This window comes from Fringilla coelebs (genome assembly GCF_963513975.1).
Source record: "Fringilla coelebs genome assembly, chromosome: 3".
NCBI lineage: Eukaryota > Metazoa > Chordata > Aves > Passeriformes > Fringillidae > Fringilla > Fringilla coelebs.
This window is the reverse complement of record NC_140030.1, coordinates 79139235-79159055: the sequence shown is the minus strand read 5'-3', so window position 1 is coordinate 79159055 and position 19821 is coordinate 79139235. Positions and strand designations below refer to the sequence as shown.

The 19821-nt window shown below is 39.1% G+C and overlaps 1 protein-coding gene across 1 annotated transcript; it reads right to left on the bottom strand.

The window, feature by feature from the left end:
- Positions 1–8: 8 nt before the first annotated feature.
- On the bottom strand, positions 9–19680 carry EIF2AK2 (eukaryotic translation initiation factor 2 alpha kinase 2). Its single transcript, XM_084203351.1, has 16 exons — positions 19597–19680; positions 18941–19067; positions 14789–14903; positions 13502–13674; positions 12515–12617; positions 10781–10827; positions 9892–9982; positions 9420–9454; positions 9137–9247; positions 8580–8699; positions 7400–7507; positions 5615–5807; positions 3904–4029; positions 3236–3331; positions 225–287; positions 9–135 (listed from the first exon to the last, which is right to left on the bottom strand). The coding sequence occupies exons 2-16, from the start codon at positions 19042–19044 to the stop codon at positions 16–18; spliced, it is 1605 nt and encodes a 534-aa protein (XP_084059477.1). The 5' UTR covers positions 19045–19067; positions 19597–19680; the 3' UTR covers positions 9–15.
- Positions 19681–19821: the final 141 nt, after the last annotated feature.

The window sequence follows — 19821 nt, the reverse complement described above, 5'->3', positions numbered from 1 at the left end:
AGTGTGAAAGGACATTCAATGAGAGTAATTTCTAAGTGCCTTCTCTTTATCAACAGACCTAAGAAGGTGAAGCAAATTAGATATAGTGATTCTTCTTGAAGGGTTTCTTGAAAGCATCTTTTTGATTATGGGTGCCTGCAAAAAAAAATTAAATGTCAATAGCTTGGTTTTTTGGTTTGTTTTTTTTTTGTTTAGTACCCAAAAAATACATTAAAATCCCATACCTCTGTTGGAAATTGGTTTTTGAAGTACTCTGGAAGCTCACCTTCTCTAGCAGAAGGCCATACCTGAAATTAATAAAAGAGAATAGTTTTGGTATGATTTGTTATGTTTTGTATCTCTACCTTATAACCCATATAGTTTACTGAAGTAGTTAGGAAAACACAAATCTACAGGAAGTGTAAGGCTTCAAAAGGTAACTGTAAACAGTTTGAAAGTTGGACCTTTTTTCATTTAGTAGTGCTTTGGTTTGGTTTTTTGGCCTTTTCAGCAACTATTATCCATTTCTAAGCTTAAAAGCTTCACACACAACAATAACATGTTTGTTTCAATCCTCCTCTATTTCAGAACCATTATCTTTCTTTCCTTAATTTAAAAGTAATGGATTTATATTGTCTAATGACATTGAAAGAAAAGAAAAAAGCAAGTCAACTGAATTTCTGTTTGCAAGCCAAGCAGGTGTGCTTCCTCCTTTTTATCATATCCAGTACCACACATTTATTTCTAGGTCATTGTATAAAATGCTACATGGACTTCAAAGCAACTAACGAAAGATGTGTCATTGTGTGCTTTAGAAATGCCTTTTAGTTAACAATTTTTTTTCTATATGACAGTGTCTCTCACAACATCCTGACAGGCAAACTCAGGAAGAGCAGGCTGGACAAACGGATGGTGAAGTGGACTGAGAACTGGCTGAACAGCAGGTCCCAGAGGGTCACACTCAGCAGGACAGGGTCTAATTGGAGGCCTTTCACCAGTGGTGTCCTCCTAGCTTCAATACTGAGCCCAGTATTGTTTGACTTGTTCATCAATGACCTGGATGAAGGGGCAAGTGCCTCCTCAGCAAGTTCACTGATGACACAGAGCTGGGAGGAGCGGCTGATAACCCAGAGTGCTGCTTAGCCCTTGGGAAGGACCTGGACAGGCTGGAGAGATGGGCTGGGAGGACCCTTCTGAGATTCTACAAAAGGAAGTGCAGGGTCTTGTATCTGGGGAGGAATAACCCTGGGCACCAGTACAGGCTGGGGGCTGACCTGCTGGAAAGCAGCTCTGCAGACAGGGACCTGGGGGTCCTGGTGAGCAACAAGCCATCCGTGAGCCAGCAGCGAGCCCCTGTGGCCAAGAAGGCCAATGGAATCCTGGCGTGCCTTAGGAAGAGCAGTGCCAGCAGGGCAAGGGAGGTGATCCTGCCCCTGTGCCCAGCCCTGGTCAGGCACATCTGGAGTGCTGAGTTCAGTTCTGGCTCCTCAGCACAAGAGAGACATGGAGCCCCTGGAGTGGCTCCAGTGCAGGGTAACAAAGATGACTGAGGCACTGGAGCATCTCTCTAATGAGGAAAGGCTGAGGGAGCTGGGCCTGTTCAGCCTCCAGAAGAGGCACTGAGAGGGCACCTCATCAATGTCTGTGAGCATCTGAAGGGCGGTGCCAGAGGATGGAGCCAGGCTCTGCTCCGTGGTGCCAAGCAATAGGACAGGAGGCAATGGGCAGAAACCCATGCACAGGGAGTTCCACCTGAACATGAGCAAGAACTTCTTTACTGTGTGGGTGAGTGAGCATGGAACAGATTGACCAGAGAGGTTGTGGAGTCTCCCTGACAGCAGGTACACTGGACACAAGCCCAAGTAATGTGCTCTAGGGAACCCTCCTTGAAGAGGTAGGCTGGACTAGATGACCTTCCAACTTCACTCATTCTGTGATTCTGCAAGTGGCTTTCTGAGTAAACACAGCAATCTGCTTAATTGATTTGCTGTTAACTAGTGTAATGTTTGCCTGAAGATGACAGTTGTGTTCTTGGACTTAGCTGTGTATCCTGAATCATCAGTTATCCCCATAAGCCTGGCGTAGCAAGCCCTTTACAACTGCTATCCACTAAAACAACAGCTCCCATGAGCTTGGAGTTTTTTCCCTACTCTTTAGCAGTAGCTTGAGGCCTGTGACCCTACCTGCTGGGGATCATCAACTGAACCAGTTACTCAGTACAGAATAATCAACTTTGCTTTTACATGATGTTCTTACAGCAGGGCTTGCCAGCACGAGAGTTTATTATGTTCCATTAAGTGAAATTCTTTCTGATCTAATGGAGCAGCTGAAGACCATCCTAGGATTTTCCATGCACATAACTTTCCTACCTGCCTGCAGAGCACAAGATTTTTATAGTTCAAGGAAATGGTACTTTTCTAACTGTAGACATTGTGGAACTGTGCATGCATTTGCAGTCAACTGTGAGCAGGAACAGAACATCTGAGGAAGTACTGCAAGGTGGCTGGAGAGAGAGCCACATTGAACAGACACACTGGTATGATCTTCTCATACTGGCAAAAGGATCTGGCAAACTGTTCAAAATCTGAGTCCAACCACAATTACTTTAGACAAGATACCCAGCAGCTACATCACTGTCCTACCAATATGCAGGTTTGCACATAAAAAGCTCAACATATACAGGATGCCTTTTTAAAAAAAGCTAAAGTAACATGGGCTTTCTTTTTGAAATAATAGTCTGTTTCACTTGAAGTAATATGTTCCAAATCACTTGTTTTCATCTTGGAAAACTGCAAAGATTTTGATTTGGTGGAAACTCTTCTTGCTCCACTGTGCAGTGAAGACAAAAGCATGGCAGAGACAAAACTCACCCATCCATAATTTTTATTTTCTTAAATTAGAAAAACACTCCCTTTAAGTTTCTGATCCAAGAAGAAAATTTCTGAGAAACTTGACATCTTTTTTTGCATGACATTATTCTTTAGCATTCTCGGGCTTTGGTGTATAGTAGTACAGAAGAACATATAGTACTAGGACGAAGAACATATAGTACTAGGACAGAAGTGAAATAAACTGTAGTATTCCCTCAGGTATGACATTTCAACTGAGGTGTGAGGACTTACAGGCTTTATGGAAATGAAATAAGGAAAAAGATATAAATAGATAGTACTCAAAGAGATTCCTTCTAGAATGCTATCAATAAGTGATACCAGAAGCAAGACAAAACAACAACAGTGGGAGTTTTTAAATTACATACCTTACTTCTTTCATGACCAGTGAATGCTGAAAGCATTTCAAACCAAATTAATCCCAATGCATAAATATCTACTTCCTTTCCATATTTGGCCCCAGTCTAGAAAGATTAGAACAGAACAATACAAGTATAAAATCCAACTGGAGAATAGCACTTCCTAAAGCAAAATTTGAAGTCAGCAGAAATTTCTACTCCAAGGCTACAGGACTGGCCTTACTCTATATCCTTCTTAGTTGTTAACCCTTTCTGCCTCAGTCCTGTTAACAGTGACTATTATGTCACACTGAACACCCTGAAATTAAGACTTCTACAAACCTATACAGATAAAGCATGCCAGTATTGCCCTGTGACAAATAATGACACAGAGAAGCTCAAATGATGCAATTAACAGGGGCCCTAAATTCAAATTTAAATATATGTTTGGCAGCCTGGTTTTACAAGAGCATTCCTTACAGCATGCAGTGTCAGACTGTATGTTCACACAGAGCAAAAATCTTTACCACACTTGTGGTAAAGCCTTCTCCAGAGTACAGTTATTCCCTCATACAGTTAGTTATACCAGGCAACTTTAGGCAACTTGCTTTAATACTGAGATTAGGATTGAGAACATCCAATGCAGAGTTTATAATGCACACCTAATTACAGAGACACTAATACAGCAGGATAATTACCTGTTCTGGTGCCATATACGATTTTGTTCCTCTGTTCTCAGTCAGAGTCTCGAATGCCACAGAAGTTACAAGACCGAAGTCACCTATTTTTATTTTATTATTATCTGATATGAATATATTCTGAGGCTATTTTCATATATATAAAGAAAAAGAAGAAAAAAAAAACATCACCAAATGATCAAGGTTTATCACCAAGCATAATCAGCCACAGAAGTGTTTCCCATAAAATTTGATGATTGTTCAGAAAGTAGCATTAAGAAACTGATGGTGTGGAAAAAGGAAAAAGCTAAATCCATTTTTAAAAATACAAACTAAATTTCAAGTAGTACAGTCTGCAGTAACTGCATCTTTTTTTCCACTAGCTCAGTCATAGCTGTGTCATGCTTTAACTGCTCTTCAAATACACTGTGCATATAACAGTCTATGTCCCAAAGTGCTTTTCACTCTTCAATCCGAGACACAACTTGATACACTTAGGCAAAGCATTTAGTCTTACATGGAATTCCACTCAAGTCAGAGTTTCTCCTAGGCACAGAAGGATCATGTGTACTAAATTAAACGCAGAGTTAGGGCTTACTACAGGTATCTCAGAGTATCATTTCTATTAAACTTCCCCTTTTTAAATTTGACAGTGTCATGGCTTAAGGCCAGCTGGCAACTAAGCAGCACACAGTGGAATGGAAGGGAGAATCAAAAGTAAACTTGTAAACTGTGTTAAAAACAGTTTTGTAATTGAAGCAAAAGAAAAATTTCATAATAATGTTAAATAATAATGATAATAAAAGGATTTAAAAAAACAAACCAAAACAAGGAGATTGCTAGTACAATTGCTCACCACCCACCCACTGACTGATGCCAGATCCCCTTCCTGAGCCCAGATCAGCCCCTCTTCCATGTAAAAAAATAGTCTTGGACTTAAAATAAACACCACCTAGTAGCAACCAAAACATCAGTGTGTTATCAGCATTACTATACTACTGAACCCAAAACACAGCACTGTACCACCTACTGAAAAGAAATTAACTGCGTCCTAGCCAAAACCAGAACATGAAGTCAAACAACTAAAAAGAGAACTGTATGTGCTTCAATGAAGTTTCCCAGAGATGATAAAGAAACTACACTTCTGAATGTTTTTAAAACAAAAGTGAATCACTCACTAAGTGAGTGATTTAAAACTCTGTAAGCAACATTATAGCCTCCATCCTGAAGGCTTTTGTCCCTTAGAATCTTTATACTGAAATAAAATCTTCTTATGACTGTGCACATGTAGAAACTGAAAGTCTATCCAAAATTGTAGCATTCAAACATTTGTATGCATACACAAGACAAAACTAGAGGATGTTGTTATCAAACACAGCATGTATTAGGATAGATAAACTACCCCTTTACAATATGGCAAGAGCCACTTTCTAGACTCAACTTTTCTTGTGACCCAGTAACACACTGAAAATGCCTGTTAGCTGATGACTACTGATTCTTTGAACTACTATATTCTGAGACCTTCCAAGTTCACCTGATTTTAGCATGAGGTTCAGCCAGCTGCTAAAAGAAAATCAATCACTAGCAATATCCAAAGAAGCACATTAGGGTACATAACAGAGTAAGTAAGCAAAGACTATAACAATTTAACATTCTCTGAAATTTCAGTAAGTACACTACCTTTAACTTTTTGGGTTTTTTTTTTTTTTCTTTATTTACCTATCCTACATACCTTGAGGTCTCGGTGAATTAACGCTTCAGAATGAATATATTCCACTCCTTTCAATATTTGTAAAAAGTTATTTTGTGCCATTTCATGATACTTTTGGTGTTTGCTAGTTTCTACAATCCACTTTTCCAATGTCCCTTTTTCACAGAATTCCATTTGGATGAAAAGACAGGGAATTTCTTGGTCTGAATTCCAGCTTCAAAAGAAAATTACATACCATATTGCAATTGGTAAGATACAATTCCTCCCAAGTCATCTTCAAAAGCCCTTTTTGCTAATAATTATTTTTAGTTACCCAAAACAAAGTCTGCAAGTCCCTTAATTTTAAAAAAGATCCTACCGCAATTTGCATTAAATAAAAAGGACTGCAACCCAAAGAATCTCTGCTCAGTTGCTACATATTCCTGGAATATTTCTGAAGTTTTGCTTGCTTTCTAGTTTCACACTGGTAGTTTTCTGAAAGCCCAGCTTCCATTTCCCTCATACCTAGAAGTGTGTCCTATCCAGGAGCAAATACCACTGTCCTTGGCTCCATCTGGCCTTGTAGGAACTAGTGGAAGACCCTGACACATTTCTGTTCAAGAGATCAGCCTTCCTATCCTGCCAAGAATGGTCATGTTCCTGTCCTGTCAAGAAGGTAATGCAGTGACACTGGTCTGCTAGTCACAGGAAGCCTTCTGAGGACTAGAAATCTAGTTAAAATACATTCACCCATCTAGCAGCCTCACACACTCCAGAGAAGCCTGTAAGATAGGCTGAGGCTGGAGATGGTGAGGGGAAGGAAAATACAAAGAGAAGCACGCACTGGTTTTCCCTAAGCTCTCTGTATGATGAAAGCCCTTGAATAAAGCTGCTCGAAGCACTGAAAGAACAAGCATTAAATGGCTTGGGATTCTGTAGTCCTGAAGTCAGAGCAGGTCAGAACTCCAGTCTGGGTTCTTGGCTTTGGGGACTTTTTTTCTATTACCCAATAACTGTTTAATGTAAAATATATACATGATATTGAAGATCCAACATATTAATGATTTCGTTTTGACATACTTTTTCCCCCATTTTACTGCTCATTTAATGAGTACAATAATGGACAGGCATCATGCCTACCATAATTTTGAATTCATTAATATTTTATGGCTATAAGTAAGTATGGCAGCCTATGTGAAGAGTATGAATTCACAGCTAGTAAAAAAAGCTTACCACAAAAGCTTGGAAAAGTTAATAGCTTAACTTACAAGTAAAACTCTCACCACATTTACCAGAAGCCTCAGTGTCAAAAGGCTGCCTCTAAATTAAAGAGCATTTCATTTTGTATTCCTTTTCTAAACAATCAAAACTGTTTCAGGCATCATGGTTAAAATACTAACTTAGGGAAATAATTGAATCTATGCTAGCTACTGGCTGACCAGTAGTTATTATAAAAAGGAAAGTTCTGACCAGGAATTTGGTAGCCAACTGTCAGACAATTTTTTCTGTTGTTAATTCTTGCCCCAAATTTTGAGTTCTGCATTCTTTCTCTCTTCTATAAATTCATTAAGTTCCATATATTGAGAGAGGCGTGAAATATAAAATGTGTAATGTACCTTATTAATCAAGGAAAAGAAGATGTAAATATACTTGATGACATACAACCTGCTGCTAGAAATACTGTGCCTTTTGTCCTAGCAGTATGATTGCATGTGTGTGCATTTATATTTGTAAAATAATTGATAACCAATCATGAATAGCATGAACAGCAAGTTTACTACAGCTGTGAAATAAGTTTGTGAATGCCAACCATTATTTTGTAGTTACCTTGAGTCTGGGTACTTGACATGGTCGTACCCTTTCCAGCTAGAATGATAGCGCACTATGTTCTCATGTGTAAGTCTTGCCAGTCCTTGTGCTTCACGCTCTACTTTCCTATCAGAAGGGCGGAAAGAATTTTTAAAAAAAAGCATTTACAATGTAATACAAAGTTAAATAAAAGACAGGCTATCAAGTGGTAGGATACAGATTGTTTCTAAATTAATCTAAAACTAAGCATAATAGTTGAACTTCATATAAGTTCAAAGGTCAAAACTGAAGTTACAAATCTAATGGGCTTTCTTTCATCTGCTCAGTTATTCAAAGCGCAAAAAATGTTTCAACCCCATTAGGAATTAAATCCCCACTCAAAAAAGCCGAAAAAGCAGGTAGCTACAAACCTGCCAGCAAAGCAGCAGTCATTACTTGAAGAATCAGTAGAAGGTTTTGAGTATAGTTGTCAGGATAGCAATACCAATGAAAATAATACATATTTGCAAACAACACAAGAATCCAAAGGGAAATGTACATATTACACAATTTAAGGGAGAAGTACCTCCAACAATTTAAAACCTTTTCAATAGATAACCTAAAAGAAATTAAATTTTTCAACTGCTGATAAAATACTCCACTAGGTAACAGAAAATGACTTTTTAAAAAAAATTAAGATCATCTTTTCTGTTGAGATTTATAAAAGATAAGCAACACAGCATGAGAGTAATGACTACATGGGTCAGATATAAAGCATTTTCCCATTACGAAATTTATTACTTGGATTTTCTTCTATTTTCCATAATTACAGTAATTTTGCATTACTAATACGGAAATTTTCCATGTAGCCTGTCAAAAGTAACAGGGCTGCTCTCAATGTTTTAATAATCAGGTTTTCTTCAAACACATTTTGCAATATTAGCAACCAGAGCACTATTGTGTTCAGGGAAAAGAGAACTTAAAACACCTACATTTTCACAGCTCCAGCAAAAATTAACCCATTACATGCAAAAATTAACAAAGGTTCAGGACCACTTTCAGCTTTGCTTGGAAATAAAGAAAACAGTTCACTAGAAAGATAATTAATAATAAAAATCAATCACCTAAATGCTCCTAGTATTGTTGAAGGGAAAAAATAAAGTATTAAATTCTTGATTAAGGTTGTCCTAAAAGACAGAAGTAAACATTCAGTACATACTCTGTGAATTCAATTCGTTTGATTGCATAGGTTTTCTTATCACACTTCGATGTTGCCTTGAAAACATTCCCAAAACCACCTGCACCAATAGGCTTTATTTCTTCAAACTGTTCGAGAAATCTTAAAAAAATAAAAAAGGAAAACCATATTTAATTGTGCTTAATTTTCAATTAAGAATATAAAAATAAACTTGACAGATTTAATACATCTACTGCAACATCATTCTACAGTCATCATTTGACCAATTTACAGGTCTAAATCACAGCCTTGGAGATTAAAACAACAAGGGAAACTGACCCTTCCAGGCCTCTCAGGTAACTAACCTCACATCTTCACATGAATGACATTTGGTTGTGAGCTTGAAATACCATTGCTTGTCAATTTCTATGCTAGATTTGAAATTTTCAGGGAAAAAACCCCAATATCAATTTTCTTTGAAAGTTCTTTTCACAGCAGTATTTTCCCTCCTTCTACCACAAATAAAGAAATACCCATTTCTAGATTCATACATATAGTTATTGCCTTACAAATATTAATTTTAAAAAAAGCCTTCTTACGTTTTATTGACAGTGTGTGGACTCCCGTTCTCTTCTCCAGTATTTGACATATTTTTTTCCTCTTCCTTGTTTCTTACACTAGCAAAATTAGCTGCCAATTTTCTTTGGCAGCTAATTTTCAATAAGGAAAAAAGCAAAATTTATAATGAGCCATTTTTCTAACACATGATGAGAAAAGAAATATACCTCCCAATAGCAGCATTTCTTTACTAGAGATAGAAAAAAAAAAGTTATTTAAGGACTATATTATTTAGAGGAGACAGCAATCTAGAAATAAACATACCTTTTGGCCTTCAGGACAGAACTCTGTGCGCTGTTCTACACAGAAAACAGAAAAAAAAAGATTAACAGAGGTATCCTGAATACTTTCACTGCAGTCAGTTTAAAACATGTCTGATAATGTATCTAGGAATTGCTATAAATATGATCATACCTTATGTAAACAATGTCATAAGAATGAATCTTAGCTCAGTGTTTTTCACATGTGCTATGCATAACATTATCAGTGCAAAAAATGAGCTCAGTTTGACCCTTTTCTTAGGACTACTGGCATTTGTTAAACACTAGGTAAATTTGATCCACAGTACAGAAGGAAATGACTAATGGCTAACACTACTGAACATTCTTAGGAAAAATGCATGTATTTTCCATTGATTAGTGAATAAAAGAACAAACTGATGTTACAGTCTGACAAGAAGCATGCCCTATTCAGGGTCTAAAATGTATTTATGAGGAAGACCATTCTCATGCTGTACCTGAAAAGGTGAAGGCTTTTCACATATTGCCATGTCTTTCATTTTTTCTACCAACTTTGCAGATGAGTCAGCAAAGCAAATGGTGTTTTTACTGAAAAATAATGGACTATTTTTAGGTGAAAGTAACACAATATTACCACAAGAAAAGAAGTACCAAAAAAAAATCACAGTTTTTAAAGCAAAACCTGAAAAGGCATTAACAATCATGACTGATTTAAACTACAAAATGTCCTGCTTAAAAGCTATTAAAATAACAACACTTTGATAATAGTCTCCTTTATTTCTATTATAAAATGAGTCTATGATATCTAGAAGATAGAAGAATGTAAAAGTGGTAGTGGCACTACAGTAAACTGCTGGTTTTTAAATCACACCTCAAACTTAATGTATATTCAGTTTCTTTTGCTAAGCAAAATTTTTCCATTTGGTGGAAATTAAGATTCATGTAAAATGAAAAAAGGGAGGAAAAAAAAATGGGGGAGAAAAAAGCAGAATATGGAACACAGGAGAGTACTGAAATTGAATTATACTGAGTTCACAAGTGTCTCAATAGGAAAACTAGTGTTAAAATGTCATTAAATAGTGCTATTGAATGAGGTAGGGCAATCCATTTACATCACAGAAAAAATGCTTCTGAAAGAACTACTATGGTAAAATGTGAACAAATCAGAAAGCTCTAAACTTACTATAAGCTATCCCATACAGACTCACATAAAACCGCACAAGTAAAACAAACTTTGCTCTGAAGTTTAAGGAACAGAAGTTAAAATTAGATTGCTTTATACTTCAATAAAACAATAAAATGATATATTTTATTTAGAATTAGAGCACATTACCCTCTAAGATTACTAAATATATTGTTATCACATTCGCAGTGAACCCAACTTACTCTGAGTCAGACTCAGCTGGCACTTGAGAGGATCTTTCGGTTTCCATCTGGAAAAAAGAAAAGCCAAGAATGTTTAACAAAATCACAAACAAATTCTAGAGCAAAGGATGCCATCCAGAGAGGGTAGAGGGAAGATTACAGGGTCCTAAGAGCAAGTTGGTAACTGCACTAAACATTCAAAGCCCTGCAGAAGAAAGGCACCTGCCCAATTTCCACTCAGGGAAAGGAAAAACACAGGGCCCTGTCACAGTGAGCATACTATACAGACACATTTATAAAAGTAGAGTCTGGATTCTAGGCAAAACCAGGACACGAGTAAGAATTATGAAAAGCAAATATCTTTGTTGTTTGCTGCATGTGCAACTGCTGTGTGGAAAATGTAGGCTTTGATACATGTAATCAGCAGAACTGAAAATCTGAGTCAGTACAAATTGACATTCAATGTCTTCAGCATGAAAACACTGCAAAACTCATAACTAAATTAGGGTTGAATTAAAAAAAAACTTATCCCAAACACTTAGTAGAGTTCTTCCCCTTCCTCCCACTGCCTATGTCATAGGAGCATAAAAGTAACATTAAAAGCAACAACTAAAATGGATACAGACCACCACCTCACAAAAAGTAAACAAAATTTCTTTTTTTTTTATGATTCCTGGTATTTCATCACAGTATCATGGACACAAAAACATAGGGTTTATGTTTAAATGAGAACAAACAAACCCCTTATTTAAATACAGGAGTACTGGACCTTTACTACTTTTTGCGAGATTACATTTTGTTTGTTAAACAGACATCACTGAGAATTAATAAAAATTAAAACCAAACCAAACAACCCAACCTAAATTTAGACTATATGGTATACAAGTTCTATTTGAAGTAATAAATTTCAGACTTCAATGAAAATAAAAAAATTTACAGGTTAGCAACAAAGGAAGATATTAAGAAAGGCTCCTAGATCTATTAATAGGATGTCAGTTAATTGCATGGTTGACTTAAAAACAACCCTAAAAGCATTGAAAATTCACAGTAACAGCCAAATAATTTTAAAAGTACCTAAAAGTAAAAAAGGCTTCTTTCCTCCCCTATACTGACATTCTTTTCTTTAAACTACCCTCCATTTAGTTAGTTCATATGTTCAGTACGTTTCAGAAGTGGGTTTGGATCACTATTGGAATTCTGATAGTTTTTTGCACATGTGAAATAACAGCTGCCAGCATGAATACAACAGCTCTGCTCTCCAGAGGATGGTGTCAGCAATTGTTTCATAGGACTCTGCCTTGGAACGCTAGGGAAGGCAAGTCCTGTTGATTCTGACTCCTGCTTTTGCCTCACATTACACAACAGATTTTTGAACCAACAGAAGATGGTAAAAGAAGTAGGTTCATAGTCTGCCAGCTCAACAACACTTCTCACAGAAGACAACTGGTATACAAGCTGAAATTTTAAAATTTTTAAAACACGTGCATCCTTGAATGACAACACATCAGACCTATTCTGAAACACAGAGATATCAATTGTTAGCAGTTTGATTTTTAAATCCAGAACTGAATACAGAAGCACAACAAGTTCTACTAACAGTAGCCCAACCAATATACTAAAATATGGATTGTTTCCTTCTTCAATGGAATCCATGGAATATGCTTTTAAATACAATAAAGAAATTGGTTCAAAGATTTAAACTTCTGTGATAAGCCTAAATATAGCACCTACTGTCAGAGAGCTTTCCTTTTTTACCTTCTCATATGCTTCCTTTGCAGCAGCTTGTTTTGCAGCAGCTACAGAAGGTCCAGTGCCCCTTCCATACAAACGACCACTAATTGTACAGCTAATAGAATACCTGTAAAATACAACAGGGAATCAAGTCTTATATCCCATATAACAAGTTTCAATTTAATGATTCTTGAACACTACACTCAAGCAACATTGTAGAATGGAAATATGAAGTATACATCTTCAGGGCAACGTTTTCAATATACATTTAATCTAATTAATAATGGTAGGTAAGTAATTTGTTGTGCCTAAAAGATAACTCTGTGGACAGCAGCACTGCAGCACTGTGTATCCTGGTCACTGGCAACTTGAACATGAGTCAGCAGTGCCCTGGAGCCAGGGGGGCCAACCCTGTCCTGGGATTCATCAGGCACAGCATCACCAGCCAGGCAAGGCAGGGCATTGTGCTGCTCTGCGCTGGGGTGGCCTCGTCTCAAGTTCTGTGTGCAGTTTTGGGTGCCATATTATAAAAATGACATTAAGCTATTAAGGAGTGTTCAAAGGACAGTAACAAAGATGGTGAAGGGCCTTGAGGAGCAGCCATATGAGGAGCAGCTGAGGGCACTTGTTCTGTTCAGCCTGGAGGAGACTGAGGGGAGATCTCACTGCTGTTACAACTTCCTCATGAGGGGATCAGGAGGGACAGGCACTGATCTCTGCTCTGTGATGACCAGTGACAGGACTCAAAGAGAGAGCACGAAGCTGAATCAGGATAAGTTTAGGTCAGATATCAGGAAAAGATTCTTCACCCAGACGGTGCCTGGGCACTGGAACAGGCTCCCCAGGGAAGTGGTCACAGCACCAGCCTGACAGAGCTCAAGAAGCTTTTGGATAATGCTGTCAGGCAGATGGTGCGACTCCTTCTAAAGATTCCGACCAAGGATAACTAATGGTAGCATTAGTAAACACAAACAGTATTAGAAGGAAGCAGGAAGGTAAATGATATCTTACATGGGAACATCGCCATCTCCAGTACGAGTTTTGTCACAATAATCAACTATGTAACCAGTCCTTTGTGAAAAAGTGTTTAATCGGCTGACGTAATCAGGTGCAGGTGATGAGGTTGTTGAGGTTGTTTGAGCTGTTGTTAAATCTGCAGCTGCCATATTTGAGAGACTCTTATTCTATAAAACAAACAAAACAGGTAACTTGAAAACTTAAGTTTAAAAATACATTAAGATAAGCAGTGCACAAGAACTAATATAGCTGCAAGATTTGTCCACATTTCAAAACACTCTTAAGAAACCCCAAATTTCCATTAACTGAGTCCTTTATGGCAAAGGACAGACATCCCAAGCATAATTACATTTTGAATAAACGTAAACGTGGCTTTCCAAGTACTACACTTTTGCCTTTAACAGCCTCTCAGCATGCCTCATCCCACCGCTTTTAGGAAAATATAGGGAACAAGCTGTGAAGATGGGATGGCAGCAGGATGCTGCTGATGCTCCCATTTAGCAAGGGCTGCAAATGCTCCTGTGCATGTACAAGAGGGGAAAGCAGGACTTTTCAGGTGTCTCATGATTAGTCAACATCAGTAACGTATCAGCAGACACGCAGCAATTGTGTTAAAGTAATGACAGCAACACAATAAAAAACATACAGAAATAGGTAAGGAAAGATTTTACTCAAAAGGTGCTAAGAAGCATTCAGAGTTGAAAAGAGAAATAAAGAATGTCAAATAAAGAAGGGCAAAGCACTTGGCAGAAAGCTAAGGAGCAAAATTCAAACCTAGACAATCAAGGAAGGAGAGAGTATATAACTAGCTATACTGTAAAGAATATAACGAAAAGGAAAAAAAGATTAATTAGAACAAGTGAAAGTAAGCAGTTTCATTAGCAGAGTGGCAACAGACACACTGAGTAATGCCCTGCAAATGTTTTGAAGACACTGAATCATAGAACAGTTTCCAAGATATAAAAGGACAGCTGCCCACTTTGGATACACCAAGGCAGCTTAAAAAAGGCAAATGCATTTCCTTATCCTCCTATAACAGCAGAGGATGAAACACAGTATTAGATATCAACCCTATAGGAAAAAAATAAGGAAAACAATTCAGTGATAAAAAGTAGAAAAGTGATGAATGAGACAGAAACAAAGAATTGAATAATTAGAAACTGTTTCAAATTAAACATTTTATCAAAAGTCTACTTTGAGATATTCATCTTCAACATTTACTACATTACATGTGATGTACACTGCTTAGCAACCCCCAAAACAATCCTACTATTTACTCACCTGTTCCTCAATCATTTCCCATGTCTTTTTTGCTGCTACTGCTTTTGCTTCTTTTATACTTTTACCAGTGCCTCTACCATATTCCTTACCATTTATTTTGGCAACAACTGTGAACCTGCAATGAAGAAAACTTGTCTAAAACATTGCTACATTTTTCCCACATATATACTTTAATAACCTTATCAGATTAAACTTTGGGGTTTATTATCTACAAAGCGCTATAGGATAACTATGGGAAGTACTGAAGCATTAATGTGTTTCTTATATCAAACCAATGATTATCATAATTCTTTAATATAACTACTTTTTAAATTTTCCTCTCTAATCACAAATACATGCACTTTATTAGTTCCAACAGTACTTTTAACTGCTTAACTGCTTTTTTAAATCAAAATAATTTCGTTTTTAAAAGCATAAGAAAGGATGAGGTCAGCATTGTTACAAGCAAGGTTGTGAAGCCCTAACACCAGGACACATCTGAGCAGTGTGACACTAAACAGAGGAAAGATTAGCTAATTTTGGTTTCATGAAACCAGATGTGACATTACACTCACCTTTAATACCCTGTGATGTGCACTGCTTAATAAGAGTAAAAACCACGTCTGGTGCTTGTGAGACATGAATGTAAAGGTAGTCATTTAAAAAAACCCACCAAAACAACAACAACAAAAAATTACCAACAAACAAACAAACACAAGCCCCAGTCTTGCACAGTTGTGGAATGGAGAGGGAAGGGATCAGCAATTGAGCACAGAAAGGCATGTCCTGCTTCCCATATGGCAACTCCATGAGTCAGAATGGGAATCTGATGCAGCGCAGGACTGAAGGACTGGATCTGGCTGGGATGGGGTTAACTTTCTTCAGGGCAGCCAGAACAGTGCTGTGTTGTGGCTTTGGAACTAACACAGAGTTAATGCTTTACCTACTGCTGAGTAGTGCCTGCACAGCACCAAAGTTGCTTTCTTTTTCCCCACTCGGGCCTTCCAGGAAGCAGAGGAGGGGTAGGTGTGAAGCTGGGAAGAGACACAGCAAAGGCAGGTGGCCAGAGGGATATTCCATGCCATATGGCATCACACTCAGCAATAAAAGCTGGGAGATGAAGAAGAAAGAGGGGATACCCATGGCTATGGTGTTTACCTTCCCAAGTACACGCTAGACATGATGAAGCCCCACTTTCTTGGGAACATCTGCCAGCTGATGGGAAAAAGTAACCAACCTCCTTATTTTGCTTTGGTTGCACATCCAGCTATGCTTTGTCTATTAAACTGTCTTTATCTCAATCCACAAGTTTTTTCTACCTTTCACCTTTCTGATTCTCTCCCTGTTCCACTGGGGGGAAGTGAGTAGGTAGCTGGGGGTTTCACTGCCTCCTCGGGTCAACCCACTGCTGTGCCCTAATAATGAATGGTTGGATTTCAGAAAAATCAGTCCTTACAGATCTGACTTGTCATGCAGCTGCAAACCCACTAATGTTTCTGATACTGCCTTTGCAACAGAGGAGAAAACAACTGGATTTCTGCCTGTGGCAGCAGCACACACTTGCACCAAGTTAAAGTAACCATTAGAGCCTCTGTGCTTCAGATTGCAGCAGAGTGTGTATCAATCTGGTTGGCTCACAGCCAACAAGATGGATTCACACAGTCAAGTACAGCACCATGAGCTCCTCTGTGGGAAAACTGGTCTCAAATAGCATAGTGACTTTTGGAACTCACTTTTTTCATTATTCCAATCTCATTCTCCACTTTCTTTTAATGAAATGTTTGGGTGGGAAACAATGAAGATGCAGAATGAAGTGCTTGCTCTCATTGTGTAAGCAAGGCTTAACAAGAAATCTTAAGGGGGCAAAATGTAGGAAAAGGCACCCCCATAGTGTGCCATATACTCTCCACATAGGAAACAACACAGAAAAAACAAAACATGTAAGAAAGGTTGTTCTTTGGGAAAGAGTTTATCAGCCAACCCATACCTAAGTGCTGAATACTACACACATTCAGCTATCACAATGCATCAAAATACACCATTTATTTAAGCATACTGAGGAAATCTGCAGCGAGTCTCCATGACCAAGCTGAAGGCTACCTGCAGGAGCAACACATGAGTTGGTCGTAAGTGCAGAGTCATTCACCATGAACCCCAAGGTAATAAGCAATTCCCAGACTTGACAGATTTAGTGGCCTAATTGTCCACTCTCTGTGTTCCCAGACCATGAAAGCTCAGGACTGAGCCACCCTGGTCTCCTCTAACCTTCTTACATTGTGTTCAGCACTGGTCCTGTCAGACCCAGTACTGGAAGCAGCCATAGCACCAGAACCATGATAGGATGGGAGGTATCTCTGCATCATGCCTAACGGCTACAAGGTGACTGATGGGATGGGACACAGCACAGCAGAGTTAGGGAGCTAGCTCACAACCAGCAGTGGTCAATGCATCCAGAACACCAGGAAAGAGCAGCATAAGGGGACTGAAAGTTTACAGCACACATCACTACAGCCAGACACTTTACAGTCTATCATTGGAACAGCCCAAGTTACCCAGGATTTTCCTAGATACCACTGTCACACAATGGGCTGAATTTAATTTGTGAATGCAGCAGAACACATAGAAAAACAATGAAAAACCACAACAAATGGAATAAACAACTGTTGTGGTGTGATGTCATAGTTTGTCTCAGGTATCCTTGTCCTTTCCCAGGTGCAAATCACCTCTCCTTTTTGCCCCCCACCCTGACCCCTGCTGCGTGCTGTCAACCCTGGCATTCCAGAAGGGCGTGGAGTGATTGGCAGAGTTCAAAAGATGCCTTGCATCCCTGGGGGGCATTGGCCCACCCAGGCATCCCTTGCACCTGAGACCTGCCCATCCTGCACCTAGTTGGTGAGATCCCTACCCCTTCTCTCCCCCTCTCCCTGGGGTTAAAAGAGCCAGTAACCACGTGGTTCAGGGGTTCTGTTAGAGCTGTTACGGGATTCAGAAGCATGCAGGTTGGAATGAAACCCTGGATCGAAACCCTCTAACAGAATCCGACTCCTTTCCTTCACCTCGCTTTAAAGCATCTGCACAGAGGTAAACCGGAGCTCTGTATGTCTGGACTTATCTCTAGCGCCCAGCTGCAGCTTCCAGCACAGCCAGAGGTGTCTCTGAGCAGAAAACACTGCAGTTGCCGCCTTTTGGTCAAGTAGCAGAGGCTAGTCAAGGCCGGACAAGTCCCATCTGGATATATTGGTAAATATTCCAATAAACAACTTGGAATGTACGTAAGTTCTGTCAGTCCCGTGCCATCACTTTTGAAGAACGAAGATGTTGCTGTGTGATCACAGCAACAGTGGTCTTTACTGCAATAAGAGTTACTTTTTTGAATTACATGAGCCACATGGGTAAAAATATAAGAACTATTAACATTTGACATCCAGATAATATCTATTAATTTATTCTGAGATGGTAGACAGATTTAAGACTAAATCTGTATAGACAGTGCTAACAACATGCAACACGTCAAAAGAAATGTATTAATTATTAGCCTAAGGCTTGTCTTCTTCATGCAAACTAGCAAAAAAATTTTAAAAAATCATGCAAGGAAATATTACAGATCTTGAGTACCTACAGCATTTGGCAAGGGAAAAAATACACTGTATCAGTGTTTAAAAATAAAATATATTCCATCACCTGTAATTGTCTCTAAAAGGGAAAGCAAAACTTCTTAAGCAAAAGACCCTCTTCTTGTAAGAGATGTTAAAAAACATACTACACATTTAATATTAGTATGAAATCAGTTAATACACCTAACCTTTCTGATTAGAAATCAACAATGCTTTGTAAACACTTTGCTTTGTAGCTTTGAAATCATAAACTGAAATCCTTGCTGTAATCCCCATCCACCTTCTGAGAGATGCACAATATACAATACAGCTACTAGTAAGTAACAGGTGCATTGCTAATACTTTCTGAAAAAGAGCCATCACCCTTGAAATAAGTTTTCTCCTTAAACTGTATCACATGATGTCTTCCCCACGCACCTACCATTCAATTCATTGTTTCAACCAGCTTTCCCACGACACTTGTGCTTTCAGCAAATTAATATTTGTGACGGCAAGCTTTACACAGTTTGTTCATTGCAGGAAAAGCCCTGCTAGTTATTGACACGCAGAGTAAACTTACTCAGGATGATGATCTGGGCCCGTTCTATCGACGGTGTCATAAACCACTGTACATCTATGTTTTTGACGGTACTGGTTGATCATCATCATATACTCACGATCCATTTTGACACAATCTTCAATAGATGCTGCAAAGTAACATTCAAAGATGCGTCTGTTGCTCTAAACATGGAATAAAGGCGGTCCCTAATCCGGGTAGATAGGTCAGTGCTAAGATATGAAATAGAAAATTGGTGCCAGTAACAAAGTTCATGGGAAACTAATTCGAATTTCTAATTCAAATGATTGGTCTGCAAATGTTTTGGAAATCATTGCTTGGAATAAGGGTTCTGGAAAGCAGAGAGGAGAATTCAGTGATTTGAGATTTCTTAGCAGATTTTTTGACAGAAAAAGATGGAATCATTTACTGATTTCTGTGGGAGGAAAATAATCAGTAACGTTTCTCCAGAATTAGAATCGGTTCCTGCAGAAGAGAACCCGACGGCACGTAACATATCCCTTCGAGCAGCGATGACGCCAGGCGTAGCCACACGGACCAAAGATCACCCCAGGCTGCCGTCACCGAGCGTGGCGGGCCAGGCCTCGGCAGCCGGGCTGCGGGCACCCCATCTCGCAGGGACCCCTTTCCTTCCTCCCGCGCCCCCGCCCCGCCGGTACCTCTGAGCCGCTGCCGACGCTCCGGGACCCGCGGACGCTCCAGCAGCCGGCCCGGTCCGACCCGATCCAGCCCGGCGCGCTGCGCAGACCCCGCCCAGTTTCGTTTCCCGCAGCGCCGGCCCGCGTTAGAACGAAACGAAACCGAAAGGGAAGCGAGGGCGGGAGAGTCACACGGGGAGCAGGGCGGCTCTGGGCTGAGGCTGCGGGGAGCGGCACCTCAGCCGC

Excerpts from the sequence above, each read along its gene's own strand:
- EIF2AK2 (XM_084203351.1), bottom strand. The coding sequence starts at position 19,044 with ATGGATCGTGAGTATATGATGATGATCAACCAGTACCGTCAAAAACAT. Across the intron at positions 9,248-9,419 it reads TCTGTCCTGAAGGCCAAAAG|CTGCCAAAGAAAATTGGCAG; the intron begins GTATGTTTATTT and ends ATTGAAAATTAG. Across the intron at positions 3,332-3,903 it reads CGTATATGGCACCAGAACAG|ACTGGGGCCAAATATGGAAA; the intron begins GTAATTATCCTG and ends TAATCTTTCTAG.